We start from the raw sequence: 16,858 nt of genomic DNA, 5'->3' as shown, positions 1-16,858 counted from the left end.
TGAGAGCTATAGAACTGGAGACTCAACCCACTACTGGATGCAATACTTCCAGTCATTTAATATATAATTTCTGGTAGAAATGATGTAATATGTGAGAGTGGAACTGTGAGACTGCTAACAATTTAGGAGAATTCTAATCTGTAAATTAATGATCATATTCACAAGAATAGAATGATGCACTAGTATCAGGATGATGTTCTGAACACCTTAGCAACAGGAGCTACTCCTGCCCCTCCAGCAAAACTATAGCAGCTCTGTGGCACTAGGAGACTGCAGTGCTACTTTGTAAACAGAGTGGGGAGTTCAGAAAAAAAAATCTAAAGGGAGTGGGGTGGAGAGAAGTAAGGTCAAGTTTCTCTGAAGTGGGGCTTGAAGCATCCACCAGGTGTTTCTAGATCCTCACCCTCTAGCTCTTCTTACCTTCTACCACACTTCCGTTCCCATTTCCAGAGTCCCTGCACAGACCTCAAAGTGTTCTGGACGCACCTGATGTGTCAACATGGGAGTGCTGCTGGGCCAGTCTTGGGAAAGTGAATGCAGCAGACAGTTATGTTGAAAAATGGGCTTGTCAATCTAGCAGAGAAAGGTATAACATGAGCCAATTACTGGAAGTTGAAGCTAGACATATTCAGACTGGAAATAAGGGATAAATTTTTAACTGACACTAATCATTGGAACAACTTATCAAGGGTCATGGTGGATTCTCCATCACCGACAATTTTTAAGTCAAGATTGAATGTTTCTCTAGAAGATGTGCTCTAGTCATTATTTTGGGGGATGTTCCATGGTAAGTTTATACAGGAGGCCAGGCTAAATGATCACAAATCTCCCTTTCGGCATTGGAATCTATTAATGAAAAAGCAGGTCATATGAAGAGCATCTCCTGTAGAGAAATTAAATGAATAGACAATCCATCTTGTAATCGGTTATATTTAAATTGGTCCATACTCAAAATGGCTGGACACACACAGTTTGAGAAAATTCAGTCAGAACCACTGCATGGTACTATAATACTTCAGAGTATCTCTCTACAGAAGTAATCTCATTTTTAACGTTCAATGTATTTCTCCGTGAAAAGATGAGTCATACAAAGCGTTTACTCAGGAAGAGTTCCCACTGGAGTCAGTGAGAAAAGTAAGAAGGAACAAAAGAACTCTCATCCACACTTTCAAAGGAGTTTTTAGATTTTTTCAGCTATCTTTTGATAGCTCAGTCTCTGCTGACTTATATGTTCCCCAGAGCAGAGGATAATACTCAGCATGATGATACAAATGCATTCTAGTAGTCCTCCTCCAAAGGCGCTAGCAGTGTTATGAAACAGATGATCTAGAGCAGTGGTTCTTAACCTTTACTGCAGCCTGCACCCATTTGGTTCTCAAAATATGTCCTCATACCCCTTGTCAAAAATCGGCTGAAGTAGGCCAGTTCTTTAACCCTACATATATCACAACTACGGAACAAAAGACAGAGTTTGATAGTATATTACAGTAATTGTTAAAAAATGTATAATGTTAATAAATACATAAGTTTGAGTAAACAAAGTAGTTGTACTTACGTGCCCGTGCTTAATTTGTGTTTTTGACGATTACCTTCTAAAAAATTCTGGCATGTCTCACACCCCCAGAAAGGGCAGCTTGAAACCCCAGGGGATGCATGAACTCCAGGTTAAGAGCCACTGATCTAGAGCAACACTTGCCAGTTATGTGTTATTGCCACAAAAGCAAAATCAGGTACAGAGTAGGCAATATCAAGCCAAATGATGATTCTACAGATGCTTCTAGATGGCTATGTAAAAAAAACCCATGAGAAGGCAAAGCTAAATATTGGATTCATGCAATCCCACTCAATTTAAATGTAATGGGAAGAAAATAAAAGATGGTCTGTAGGATGTGGCAAAGGAATATTCACTCATTTCCCAAAAGGGATTCTGCAACAACTGAGTCAATATGGACTGATGACCTTCCTTGCTCTAATCCTCTGACAGTAAAGTTTCTCATACAGTTACATCTCATTTTTTCAGCAAGCTCACTGTTCCCAGATTTAGTAGGAACGTTTTGGTTAATTAAGCAATAAGACATGCCAAGGCATATGTTGCAGTTTATTTTATTTGCTGGTAAGAGTCCTCTTAATATCTCCAGTACCACAGTGTTTCCTATTGTATACTACTGCAGAGCTAAGATAGACCAAATTAATTAAAAATAGCCCTTCCAGTTTTTCCTTTGTAAAATAAAATCAAGAGAGATTTTATTTTCCTAGTTAAATTTAAATTTATTATTTACTTTAGAGTAAAAGTTGAGCACTGAGGTTGCAAGTTAAGTACTAACGGAAACAATAGTCTAGTGCCAAAGGAAGATAAGGAGAAGGTCTAAACATGTAATGGAATTGTCAAGATTTGCTAATATAGGCAAGCAGTTTCATGAACATATCTGATTTTTATCAATGTACCAGAATATCACCATGTTTATGAAGCTTTTAAAAAGTAACATTTGCAACAACAGTTAATATACAATCACTTCCAATACCTATCTTCATCTCTTTGCAAACAGGGGACAAAAACCTGTGCCTCTGGTGTCTTGTTACCGCAACCTCCTGTAGAATGGTACAGTTCTGAGTTCAAGGACTCAGTACAGTCTTATGAAAAATGCTTAAAATATCCTTTCAAAAGAAATATTATTACAGGATCAAAATAAACAACGTTGCACACAGAAATTTTGCCTTTGAAAGTGGTCAGGGTTCTGTTCTTATTTTCATTTTACAACCATAATAGCTAGTAGTATAGGCTCAGAAAAATAAACATCAAGGGGAAATTATAAATATGGAACAATTTTTGCATAAAAGCACATATTTAGGAAGTAATTAAGATGCGGCAGTTAAAATTGTGGTGGTGAACATATAAGAAGTGTCCACAATGAACTATGCATTTCTTTGTCAATGTCTTTTTGTTTTTTTAAACTAATTCTTCTTTATCCACTAGCATAAATAAAAAACAAAGGCCAACAGCAGCATCCATTCAGTCTTTCATTTATGTATTTCAGAAAATTAAATTTTATGTGCAGAAGTTTTTCAGATGTGATCTCTGGACTTTAAAATTCATTGCAACATCACTAATATCATGGAGCTGTAAAGTCATCCCCATAATTCTACCAATCCCAGAGTAGTACTATTTTATCTTGCAGCTGGGAGCTCAAATGAGCGTATCACACAGCTTTGGCTCCACAGCCCACCAACAATAATCTGAGGGAGAAGGAGCAAGAGCTCAAGCAAGGTAGGCACAAATCTATTTGGGGGGAAAGGGGGAGACCCTACAATTCTTTGTAAGAGCATATGGGGTTCACCACATCAAGAGGTTATTTCAGATCTTATTTTGGTTCAATGAATAGGGTAGGGGTAGTAGCACTGATGAAGGAGAAAGTCTGTCCCAGTAGCCCAGGGCTTGGGAGCAACCCTATGATAAGGCAGTGTATGTGTAATACAGAAGAAAAGTTTTCTAGAACTATTCTGAGTTCCCAAGGGATTATAAAAGGGAAAAATATAGCAACAAGCATTTAAAAGACATTGTCAAGACAGTCTGATATTGCAAAATAAATTATATTAAAGATGGGTCAACTAGGAAAATGGGGATTTTCATTTAGGTTTTAGTACTGTGTTCAGCATTAGGGTTTCCAACAGCTTTCAAAGAAGGAATCACAAAGGAATACAAAGTGAAAGACCGGAGCTGCCAGCATGGAGCAAATCCTTGGACCCTGACCCTTTGAAAATAGGAGCTGAAGAGAAGTACTCAGAATTTTAGCTACAGCATTTGAAAATACTTTGTTTACATATGTTTAAACAGATTTTTGGTAAAACACATATCCAATTATCTTTAAATTACTAAAAATCCTTATTGTGAAACTAAGTGTCACAAACTGGTTCCAGATACCATAGCCTCAAGAGGGTTATTATCAAGACTCTTTGGATGAGGCTGTGGTATATGGAACCAGTTGTGACATTTTACTTTCACAGTAAGTAAGGTTTACTTGAGACCTGGCACTGCTGCCACCAGAGCTTGGAAATTTCCCTTGCATATGGTGAGCGTCATAAACGGATAGTTAAGAGTTAAGAGTTAATGGAAAAGAAGTACTTCATACTTCTTTTGCCTGTAAAGGGTTAACAAGATCAGTGAGCCAGGCTGTCACCTGACCAGAGGACCAATCAGGGACAGGATACTTTCAAATCTTGAGGGAGGGAAGTTTTTGTGTGTGCTGTTAGATTTGGTTGTTGTTCACTCGGGCTCAGAGGAACCAGACGTGCAACCAGGTTTCTCTCCAATCTCTCTGATACAGGCTCTTATGTGCTCAGAATAGTGAGTATTAGGTAAATAAAGCGAGTTAGGCTTATGGTTGTTTTCTTTATTTGCAAATGTGTATTGGTTGGAAGGAGTTCAAGTGTGTATTTGGCTGAAAGGAGTTCTAATTGGTATTTTGCTGAAAAGATTTTAATTTGTACTTGTATACTTAGGCTGGGAGGGTATTCCCAGTGTCTATAGCTGAAAGACCCTGTACCTATTCCATTTTAAATTTACAAAGATAATTTTTACTGTTTTTTCCTTCTTTAATTAAAAGTTTCTTGTTTAAGAACCTGATTGTTTTTTTATTCTGGTGTGAGACCCCAGGGGACGGGGTCTGGGTCCACCAGGGAATTGGTGGGGAGAAAGGAGGGAAGGGGGAGAGAAACGTTAATTTCTCTCTGTGTTAGGATTACTTTCTCTCTTAGGGAGAGTCTGGGAGGGGGACAGAGAAGGAGGGGGAAAGGTGAATTTTCCTCTCTGTGTTAAGATTCAAGGAGTTTGAATCACAGTGATCTTCCAGGATAACCCAGGGAGGGGAAGCCTGGGAGAGGCAACGGTGAGGGAAAGGGTTTACTTTCCTTGTGTTAAGATCCAGAGGGACTGGGTCTTGGGGGTCCACGGGCAAGGTTTTGGGGGGACCAGAGTGTACCAGGCACTGGAATTCCTGGTTGGTGGCAGCGCTACAGGTTCTAAGCTGGTAATTAAGCTTAGAGGAATTCATGCTGGTACCCCATCTTTTGGACGCTAAGGTTCAGAGTGGGGAATTATACCATGACAGTGAGTAAGATGCTTTCCCAGCTAAGTTTCATTAGCTTCAGCAAAACCTAAACTCTCATGAGTTTCAGTTTTTTTAAAAAAGGAAGTTTTTAGCACCTTCTAGTTGCAAAGAAAACCTTCCAAACAAACAGAATGTAATCAACACAGGTGTCCTTCAGAGTCTGCACACAGTGAGTTCCAATGCCTTTACTGTAGCTCTGAGGGCTCCCAACTGTAGCAGAGTGCAAACTGACAGATGGTGGGTTTTCACAACTGTTTATTGGGAATCCTATGAGCGCCCATGTAACTGACCAGAATCAGATCAGTTTCATTCTGCAGTACCTTAGGAATCTTACAAGAAGCATCACTGGGAAGGATTCCTCAGCAATAGAGGTTAAGGACAGATAAAGTAGTGGAAATTCTTCCCCCATTACAGCTAGGGTGACCAGACAGCAAATGTGAAAAATCGGGACAAAGGCTAGGGGGTAATAGGAGCCTATAAAAGGAAAAGACCCAAAGATCGGGACTGTCTCTATAAATTGGGACATCTGGTCACCCTAATTGCAGCAACGAGGACACTAAAGTGGGAGGAGAAAAGAGAGAGAGAGATTATTAGGGAGAAGAACAATAGACTGGCTTGACTTCTGGCAAAGCTGAGAAAAGAAGAGAATAGCCAGACAGTTCTTCAAGAACATTGAGTGGGCTAGAGGAGGCACAAAAGACAGTACTTGTCAGTCTAAAGTATATGTATTCTGTAATTTATCTGCAATGAAATGTGTTTATGATTTTTATAGTTCTGATTTTGAAGTGGACATACAAGAATTGAAGGAAGGAAGGTGGGAGAAGAGTAGACACATTCCCTTTTTGGCCTCCATATCTATAAAGGAAGCCTGAATTTAGTAGATTTAAAAACAAAAAAGTCAGGTCTTATTTATACATCATGAAGAAACAAAAAACAATATCATCAGAAACACATTTTTTCCCTTTGTTTACAGGTCACATTCACACTGATATTTATTGGGAGATTGCTCACAGAAATGTTACCAATAAATAATGCATACATCCCAACAATTATAAGCTTATCCCTCTTCACTCCCTGAAATTGTTTCCTACAACTCTTTTTCACCAGAAATCTGCACTTGTCAATTCTGACTACTCATTTTAATAAAAAATATGAAACTGTATATTGGCCTTATGGATGGGGGGTTACATAATCTTAAGGGTACACAATTGTTAGATAATAAATACTCTAGGATCCTGAATTATGTCAGGGATTTTATTAAAAATCATTTTTATTTAGCTTTTTTGCTAAGGCAGTTTTAGTAATTCAGGATAGCAGTAGCAAGTTGCCAGATGGTACGCCTACAGAACTATCTTTAATTTCTTCCTTGGAGTTGCAGAGTATCATTTCTGAAACTCTGCTGTAACTTCTTTTTGAAAGGAATCTGTCAAACTTTATTTTTTACCCAGCTTTTGATAGCATGACCTGTTAAAGAGTACATTCTGTAGCTCTCTTTTGCTCCCCTACAGATGTTTACAAGGATCTTTTCAACATGGGAAATACTGATTATACTGAGAAAACGTGAAAGTGACAACATGCAACACTGCTGTCAAATACAAGGCAGTAAATAAAACTTCTTTAAAATTCATTAACTTCTCTCAATGATAAATTAGATATTATTTTGATAAAATAGGTACACTTTTATTTAAAAAAAAAACTATTTTCAAGTTGAAAATGTCACCTTGAATTCTTCCTACATAGCTAGGTAAGAATGAGGCAAATTTACTCCATGCTGACCACTCACTGACCCTATCAAAATAAAGGAATAATCATGGGTCTGAGAAATGGACACGGAGAATATTCTCCACATTACAGGAGGTGCTCATCATGATTGGATCCCATATGAACATAACTGCTGTGAAAGCAGCAAAGAATCCTGTGGCACCTTATAGACTAACAGACGTTTTGGAGCATGAGCTTTCGTGGGTGAATACCCACTTCATCGGATGCTGTGTTATTTGGAAGCCCAGTTGACAAAGAGAACGTGGGATTTTATCTTGTGCTTCAGTGGCAAATTGGAGAATTACAGCATTTACTGAAGATACAACCTGCACTTGTACAGGATTGGCACATCACCGTATGGTACACCTAACAGAAGCATCTTTATAAAAACTTCATAATAAAACTGCACCAGATAAATATAAAAATGTGTACCCAGTTGGAAAATAAAAAGAGCACTGTATGATTGGACTGGAGAAAGGGGGGGAAGGAGGGAAAAAGACTTTGTTACCTGCAGCAGCTATTAAGCCTTCTCCTGAAGCTATGTCTAAAAATGTGTGTTTATTTTGCAGCCTAAAAAGTGAGTGAGATATTGAATATGTAAACACATTCATGTGTTATATAAGATTTTGTTTTTGATGGGTGTAACCAGAATAATAAAATAATTCTGAGGGGTGAGGGGGAATTGAGGAGACATAACTAACCTTTTTAGGAAAATGCTTGAAATACCCTTTACCGCGTTGTAACGTGACCCGACAGAACATGGTAAAGCAGTACTGGGTGCGGGGGCTGCACACGCCAGTGGATCAAAGCAAGTTTGATACGTGGTTTCATCTATAACGCAGTAAGATTCTTTGGCACCCAGCGTACATCGAGGTACAGGTGTATCTAAAATGCTTGAGATATCTACTTGCCAGTAGGAAGTGAGCTAGGTGGGGAAGAGAACAGACATACATTTCTGCTGAATTTAAACTTTAAAAAAACTTTTAAGTTTATAGACCTTAAGATTTGAAAGAAACTCTTTCAGTTATAAGCAAAGGCAGTGCTGTCCCCACAGTCTGCAGACAGCTCCAGTACCTTTGCCGCTTTCCTAGCTTTGCTGAGCAGCAACAGAAACAGTCACTGAAGTTATTCATACAAGAAGTTGACCCTGACCAATGGAGGCTAGGGGGAAATGGTATAGCAGAGACCTGCTTCACCCCATTCCAGAAGCCAGGAGGCTCTAGAAAAGGAGAGATAGAAGTGTATCTTTGTCTTTCAGCAGCCAAAGGTGGAGCTTCACATTTTACTGACACCAGTTGGCCAGAGGCCATGGATTATGAAACTAACCCCCCACTCACAGACACACACCAGAATCCAAGGAGATTCTGGTGTCACCCTCTCGCTCTTTCCCAGCAGCTTGGGATGGTGGAGGAGGGGCACAGGTAAGCTTCTAATGAGGACAGTGCCAAGGCCACCCAATAATCTTTTATATCTACCACTGACTAGTAAGTTTGGTCATTCAGCTGGTAGGTATCTACCAATTCTAGCCTTGACTAAGATACTGCATCTGCAATTTCAGGTGAATTGGGTTGGTTTTGGCAAACTTAACCAATGTAATGACTAGATTTATAAAAGAAAGCTAGTATCAATCTTAATGACAGAGAGAATAGTGTCTCTCCATGATGAGAGAGTCACTACTACTCCAGTTCCCAAGAAGAAAGCATCTCCTCCCATGTTCTTTAGAATTAGGCCAATCATATGGCATTTAACAGTTCAGTATAAGCCTTCACCAACTTTCATATACAAGGCCACTGGTCCAGGGAAGACTTATGTATGTGCTTAATTTTAAGCACCAATAGATTTTGTAAATTGGGCCTAAATGAAGTTTAACTATTAAATGGTATCTTTTTCAGCTGTGTAATTCCACCCCTTCCTTCTTTGGAGCGCATCTCAGTTTAATTAATAGGTCACTGAACTGGTTTACATTAATTGTCTTAAGTACCTTCTTTCCATTCCCAAGGGAGAAACAAGGATAATTTAGTTCCACTCTAGTCTATGAAGCGAATAGCAAGAACATAGGTATTGCATGTGTCTGATTTCACTAATTCTATAGGATCTTGTATCCTTGCAGTAAACAATTGCCTTCTCATTATCATCCATCTAGTCAGCATCTTCTTACCTACCTGGCTTGCTATATTTACAGCAGATGAAAGGTAGTCATTTCCACAAGGAGTATCTGAATCCTAAATTAACTTTTAATTACATGCGTCTGATGAAGTGGTTATTCACCCACGAAAGCTTATGCTCCAATACATTTGTTAGTATATAAGGTGCCACAGGACTCTTTGTTGTTTTTTAATTCCTAATGTTTACATTAACACATCAGCCAAAATACCTTACATTAAAAGGTTTTGCTTCATATTTTTTTTAGTTTGAAAAGAAAAAAGTCTAACTTAGTACCTACATAGTGTTTCTCTCTACAGATTTTTTTTTTAAAGGAACATTGGCCTCTCTCTGTACCAAATATTACCAGTGCAGCAATTTGAGAATAGTCTCTGCAGAGTAACATTTGAGAAAGTCTCACTTCTCTTTATTAATGGAGTGCAGTGATTTTTTCCTGCATTTTTTTTCTTTAAACCTCCCCCTCCTCCCTTCATTTATTTATTTATTTTACAGGCTCTAGGAATGAAATACGCCAACATGTTTCCCTCTGTGAAAACAAACTGTGCCCTCTACATGCCCGAGAGATACTGACAAGGCTGTCTGGTGATCCCAGTCCTAGGTAATCATGAACTTCTAATTTTAGAAATCTACCCTTTTTAAAAAAATGTAAAACCAGGACTCACAAGACCACTCCTCCCCACTGCCCCAAACACTAGGGTGGATGTTAAGATACATGTCACACCCTTGTACGGCTGGGTCAGGGCCAGGACAGAGAGGAGGATGGGGATTTCTCAGTGTTATTGTCCAAGATGTCCATGTCTCTCCAGCAAGGGCTGTATCACTGCTGGCCTCAGCCAAACCCACACAGAAACCCCTGGCTGCTGGTGGCAGGGGCGGTTGTTCTGTGCCTCCTCGACCCGCTGCGCTCGTCGGCCGGGCACAGCTGAGGGGCGCGGGGAGGGGAAGGGGAGCAAAGAGCCGGGCGAAGGGAGCGAGCTGGGCTGCGAGAGGGACCCGCTCATGGTGGCGGTGCGGAGCCTCTGAGCTGCTTCCTAAAGCACGAGCCCGGGGCCGGTACCCCGCTGTGCACGAGCCCCGCCCGCCTGGGACACAGGGAAGAAGGAAGGAAGGAAGGAGCGGGGGCTGCAGGGCAAAGCAGCAGAGACGGGGCGCGGGGGAGGGTCCCGACCCCAGGCCCGGCGGGGACCGGGGGCAGCACGAGCCCGGCTACTCACAACAAGAAGCTCATGGCGCAGGCGGCGGCAGCGGGCGCACAAAGTGGCTCCGCTCTCGGCTCCCAGCGGCAGCGGCCGGCGCAGAGGGGCGGGGGAGAGCGCGGGGCGGGGCGCGGAGAGCCGGGGCCTCCCTCGGCCGTGCGGGGCCGGGATCCCCGCAGCCCGTTCCCTCGGCAGCGCCCTTGGCTCCTCCATCCCCGCTGCTTCAGGCCTCCCCAGCGCCACCTCACACCGTGACATTGACCCCAGCCGCCCCCATCCTCCACCACTGCCCCAAACACCACCCCAGCATCCCTCCACCCCCAAAAACCACCTACCACTGCCCCCCAAAACTACCAACCACTGCCTCCCCTAACCCCACATACCAGTGCCTCCCCCTGGCACTAACCTGCCCCAACCTCCCTCCCCAAACACCACCCCAGCATTCCTGCCACCCCCAAAAACCACCTACCACTGCCCCCAAAACTACCTACCACTGCCTCCCCTAACCCTCACATACCAGTGCCTCCCCCTGGCACTAACCCTGCCCCAACACTCCCTCCCCAAACACCACCCCCAGCATCCTGCCACCCCCAAAAACCACCTACCACTGCCCCCCAAAACTACCTACCACTGCCTCCCCTAACCCCCACATACCAGTGCCTCCCCCTGGCACTAACCCTGCCCCAACACTCCCTCCCCAGACACCACCCCAGCATCCCTGCCACCCCCAAAAACCACCTACCACTGCCCCCCAAAACTACCTACCACTGCCTCCCCTAACCCCCACATACCAGTGCCTCCCCCTGGCACTAACCCTGCCCCAACACTCCCTCCCCAAACACCACCCCCAGTATCCCTGCCACCCCAAAAACCACCTACCCCTGCCCCCCAAAACTACCTACCACTGCCTCCCCTAACCCCCACATACCAGTGCCTCCCCCTGGCACTAACCTGCCCCAACACTCCCTCCCCAAACACCACCCCCAGCATCCCTGCCACCCCAAAACCCCTACCCCTGCCCCCCAACACTACCTACCACTGCCTCCCCTAACCCCCACATACCAGTGCCTCCCCCTGGCACTAACCTGCCCCAACACTCCCTCCCCAAACACCACCACCCAGCATCCCTGCCACCCCCAAAAACCACCTACCCCTGCCCCCCAAACTACCTACCACTGCCTCCCCTAACCCCACATACCAGTGCCTCCCCCTGGCACTAACCTGCCCCAACACTCCCTCCCAAACACCACCCCCCAGCATCCCTGCACCCCCAAAAACCACCTACCACTGCCCCCCAAAACTACCTACCACTGCCTCCCCTAACCCTCACATACCAGTGCTCCCCCTGGCACTAACCCTGCCCCAACCTCCCTCCCCAGACACCATCCCCATCACCCTGCCACCCCCAAAAACCCTACCACTGCCCCCAAAAACTACTTACCACTGCCTCCCCTAACCCTCACATACCAGTGCTCCCCTGGCACTAACCCTGCCCCAACACTCCCTCCCCAGACACCACCCCCCATCCCTGCCACCCCCAAAAACCACCTACCACTGCCCCCCAAAACTACCTACCACTGCCTCCCCTAACCCCACATACCAGTGCCTCCCCTGGCACTAACCTTGCCCCAACACTCCCTCCCCAACACACCGCCCCCAGCATCCCTGCCACCCCCCAAAAACCACCTACCACTGCCTCCCCCAACCCCCACATACCAGTGCCTCCCCCTGGCACTAACCTGCCCCAACACTCCCTCCCCAAACACCACCCCCATCCCTGCCACCCCCCAAAACCACTACCCTGCCCCCCAAAACTACCTACCACTGCCTCCCCTCACCCCCACATACCCGTGCCCCCCCTGGCACTAACCCTGCCCCAACACTCCCTCCCCAAACACCACCCCCAGTATCCTGCCACCCCCAAAAACCCCTACCCCCTGCCCCAAAACTACCTACCACTGCCTCCCCTAACCCCCACATACCAGTGCCTCCCCCTGGCACTAACCTGCCCCAACACTCCCTCCCCAAACACCACCCCCAGCATCCCTGCCACCCCCAAAAACCACCTACCCCTGCCCCCCAAAACTACCTACCACTGCCTCCCCTAACCCCCACATACCATGCCTCCCCCTGGCACTAACCTGCCCCACTCCCTCCCCAACACCACCCCCAGCATCCCTGCCACCCCCAAAACCACCTACCCCTGCCCCCCAAAACTACCTACCACTGCCTCCCCTAACCCCCACATACCAGTGCCTCCCCCTGGCACTAACCTGCCCCAACACTCCCTCCCCAAACACCACCCCCAGCATCCCTGCCACCCCCAAAAACCACCTACCACTGCCCCCCAAAACTACCTACCACTGCCTCCCCTAACCCTCACATACCAGTGCTCCCCCTGGCACTAACCCTGCCCCAACACTCCCTCCCCAGACACCATCCCCAGCATCCCTGCCACCCCCCAAAAACCACCTACCACTGCCCCCAAAACTACTTACCACTGCCTCCCCTAACCCTCACATACCAGTGCTCCCCCTGGCACTAACCCTGCCCCAACACTCCCTCCCAGACACCACCCCCAGCATCCTGCCACCCCCAAAAACCCACCTACCACTGCCCCCCAAAACTACCTACCACTGCCTCCCCTAACCCCCACATACCAGTGCCTCCCCCTGGCACTAACCTTGCCCCAACACACCCTCCCCAAAACCGCCCCCAGCATCCCTGCCACCCCCCAAAAACCACCTACCACTGCCTCCCCAACCCCACATACCAGTGCCTCCCCCTGGCACTAACCCTGCCCCAACACTCCTCCCCAAACACCACCCCAGTATCCCTGCCACCCCCAAAAACCACCTACCCCTGCCCCCCAAAACTACCTACCACTGCCTCCCCTAACCCCCACATCCAGTGCCTCCCCTGGCACTAACCTGCCCCAACACTCCCTCCCCAAACACCACCCCCAGCATCCCTGCCACCCCAAAAACCACCTACCCCTGCCCCCCAAAACTACCTACCACTGCCTCCCTAACCCCCACATACCAGTGCCTCCCCTGGCACTAACCTGCCCCAACACTCCCTCCCCAAACACCACCCCCAGCATCCGCCACCCCCAAAAACCACCTACCACTGCCCCCCAAAACTACCTACCACTGCCTCCCCTAACCCTCACATACCAGTGCTCCCCCTGGCACTAACCCTGCCCCAACACTCCCTCCCCAGACACCATCCCCAGCATCCCTGCCACCCCCAAAAAACCACCTACCCTGCCCCCCCAAAACTACTACCACTGCCTCCCCTAACCCTCACATACCAGTGCCCCCTGGCACTAACCCTGCCCAACACTCCCTCCCCAGACACCACCCCCAGCATCCCTGCCACCCCAAAAACCACCTACTGCCCCCCAAAACAAACCACCTACCACTGCCTCCCCTAACCCCCACATACAGTGCCTCCCCCTGGCACTAACCTTGCCCCAACACTCCCTCCCCAAACACCGCCCCCAGCATCCCTGCCACCCCCAAAAACCACCTACCACTGCTCCCCCAACCCCCACATACCAGTGCCTCCCCCTGGCACTAACCTTGCCCCAACACTCCCTCCCAAAACACCCGCCCCAGCATCCCTGCCCCCCCCAAAACCACCTACCACTGCCTCCCCCAACCCCATACCAGTGCCCCTCTCACAGCACTAACCCTGCCCAACACCCCCTCCCCAAACACCACCTCCAGCATCCCTGCCACCCCCAAAAAAACACCTACCACTGCCTCCCCCCGGCACTAACCCTGCCCCAACACCCCTCCCCAAAACCACCTACCACTGATTCCCCCACTGCCCACCAAAACCACCTACCACTGCCTCCCTAACCCCACATACCAGTGCCCCCCCCCTCCGGCACTATCCCGCCCCAACACCCGCTCCCCAAACACACACCCCCAGCATCCCTGCCACCCCCAAAACCACCTAGCACTGCTTCCCCCAACCCACATACCAGTGCCTCCCCCCAGCACTAACCTTATCCCAACACCCTTTCCCCAAACACCACCCCCAGCATCCCTGCCATCCCAAAACCACCTACCACCGCTTCCCCCAACCACACATACTAGTACCCCCCCACCGGCACTAACCTTGCCCCAACACCCCCCCCAAACACCCCCTCCAGCATCCCTGCCACCCCCAAAAACCACCTACCACTGCCTCCCCAATACACTGCACCCCCTCTCCAAACATCTCCCACAGCACCCCATTGCCTCCCCCACTGCTCACCAAACCACCTACCACTGCTTCCCAGAACTCCACATACCAGTGCCTCCCCCGGCACTAACCCTGCCCCAACCCCCCCTCCCCAAACACCACCCCCAGCATCCCTGCCACCCCCTAAAACCACTACCTGCCTCCCTCAACCCCACATACGAGTGCCCTCCTCACAGCACTAACCCTGCCCCATCCCCTCCCCAAAACCACCTACCACTGATTCCCTACTGCCCACCAAACCACCTACCACTGCCTCCCCCAACACCACATACCAGTCCCCCCCATTCCAGCACTAACCCTGCCCCAACACCCTCTCCCCAAACACCGCCCTCAAAAACCACCTACCACTTCCCACCAAAAGCACCTACCACTGCCTCCCCTATACACTGCACCCCCTCTCCAAACACCACGCACAGCACCCCACTGCCTCCCCCACTGCCCACCAAAACCACCTACCACTGCTTCCCCCAAGCCCACATACCAGTGCCCCCCAGCACTAACCCTGCCCCAACCCCCCCCTCAAACACTGCCCACAGCAGCCCCTGCACCCCCTCTCCAAACACCACCCATAGCACCCTACTTTCTCCCATCCAAACACTATACCCTATTTCTGCAGCACTTCACACCCCAAAACCTCCTACTGCCTCCCTTTAGTACCTCACTCACCTAACACTACCTCCTGCAACAGCCTCTCCCCAATCAAGGACCTCCTCTACCAGCACTTCCTCCAAATACCTCCCACCTCTCCCCCTATTGCCTCCTCCCTAACCTCCAAGAATCTATCTGCAACAGGACAACTGTCTCCACCAAAGCCCCAATAGCATTTCCCTCATAACAAGCCTATCAGCATTTCAGACCTTCCCTCAAACCTTCATTAGTGCTTGCCCCATCCAAAGCCCTACCAGTATTTCCTCATAATATACCTTCGATACCTCCCCATTAGCATTTCTCTAAACTGAAGGCCCCCCCACTACACCCCATTCCCAACACCCATCATTCTGCACTAACATCTCCCAGTAACAAAATTAGTCTAGTGGACAAAGGCAAGGCACTGGACTGGGACTCTGAAAACCTGGGTCCATTTCCCAACTGACTCACAGATTACATGTCTGACCTTGGGTAAATCTCATAATAATTCTGTGCCTTAGTTTCTCATCTGCTGCAAAGACAATAGTTCCCTATTTCATGAGGGTGCTGTGAGGATAAAATCCACTAATTAGTGTGATGCAACTCAGATATTTTGGTGAAAAAAAGACATTTAAGTAGATAGCAAATCTATCCAAAGCCCCCAACATTCCCTAAGTCTCCCTCTCCCCACTTCTCCCAACAGCCCCACAAAACACCCAAGCCCCCTCCCATACTATTTTGTCATTATCCCTTGCCTTCACTAAAGCCAAATGCCTCTTTACACACCAGCATGCCTCCTAACAGCAGATCCTGCCCAATTTACCCCAACTCAGGCCACCCCAAGAGCAAGGTCTCGCAAAAGCCCCTTCTCCCAAACCTCCACCACTCAATCCAGTCCACACTGTATACCCAGGACTTCCAACCTGTGTGTGTACTATTCATTACCTTAGGTGGTTCAGATAAACCGCTGAAATTATCCTACCTCTGTTGTTTGTACCCCAAGTTCAGGCTCCTCTTTAAGGTATGTTTCATATAATGATGCAGCACTCCCTGCTAAGACTATAGCTGCAGGAAACATTACCATATGAGAAAATATATGGCTTTAACTTACAAATGTCACAGGACAAACATGCAACATAACATTATGTATTCTGCAGCCTATCGGCCTTCACCAAAAGAAATTAATTTAATAATCCATTAATATCCTATGAGTTAGGTTTGCAAGGAACATAATACTTTGCATTTCTATAGAACCATTTTTCTTCCACCCTGAAAGATTTGCTTTAGTTCCAAGATTTGCTTTAGTTTAGGAATTAATCAAGGGAACTCCTATGTCCTATACTGGAGGACATACTAGACGATCGCAATGGTCCCTTTTGGCCTTATAATCATGAAACTATGAACTTTCCATTCAAGGAACTCAAAAACATTATCACGATTTTACAGATGCGGAAAGCGTGGCACGCGGAGGTTTATTTATTTGCCCATCAACAAACAGGAAATCTGTGACTGTCAGAAATAGAGCCCACAATTGCTGGCTCTCACATTTCTACTCTATTCACTCAACAATTCTGAGGAAAGAAATCAAGTGCTTTAAAAATATCAAGACAAGTAGCAACCCTAGTTTAGCATGTAATCTTTCCAACCAGGCTAAACCCTTCAGTCGGTTAGGGCCACACCTCTTAATTAAAGATCAAGGCAGTTACAATCCAATCCAGTTTGTGCAAACTGTTGCACTCAAACTTCTTGGAA

The 16,858-nt window shown here is 46.9% G+C and overlaps 1 protein-coding gene across 2 annotated transcripts in view; it reads right to left on the bottom strand.

Moving 5' to 3' along the window:
- Positions 1–16,858, bottom strand: part of MOB1B (MOB kinase activator 1B) — a 76,698-nt gene that overhangs the window by 55,974 nt on the left and 3,866 nt on the right. The window contains exon 1 of one of the 2 annotated variants that reach the window (XM_030563534.1): positions 10,244–10,317. The exons of the other annotated variant lie outside the window; for it this stretch is intronic. Coding sequence (XP_030419394.1) covers positions 10,244–10,257 — 14 coding nt within the window. The 5' untranslated portion in view covers positions 10,258–10,317. Of the gene's footprint in view, positions 1–10,243; positions 10,318–16,858 lie in introns of those variants that run through there. 2 annotated transcript variants of the gene reach the window in all.

Source organism: Gopherus evgoodei, chromosome 5, assembly GCF_007399415.2.
Source record: "Gopherus evgoodei ecotype Sinaloan lineage chromosome 5, rGopEvg1_v1.p, whole genome shotgun sequence".
Classification (NCBI taxonomy): domain Eukaryota; kingdom Metazoa; phylum Chordata; order Testudines; family Testudinidae; genus Gopherus; species Gopherus evgoodei.
This window is presented reverse-complemented; position numbering and strand designations above follow the sequence as displayed.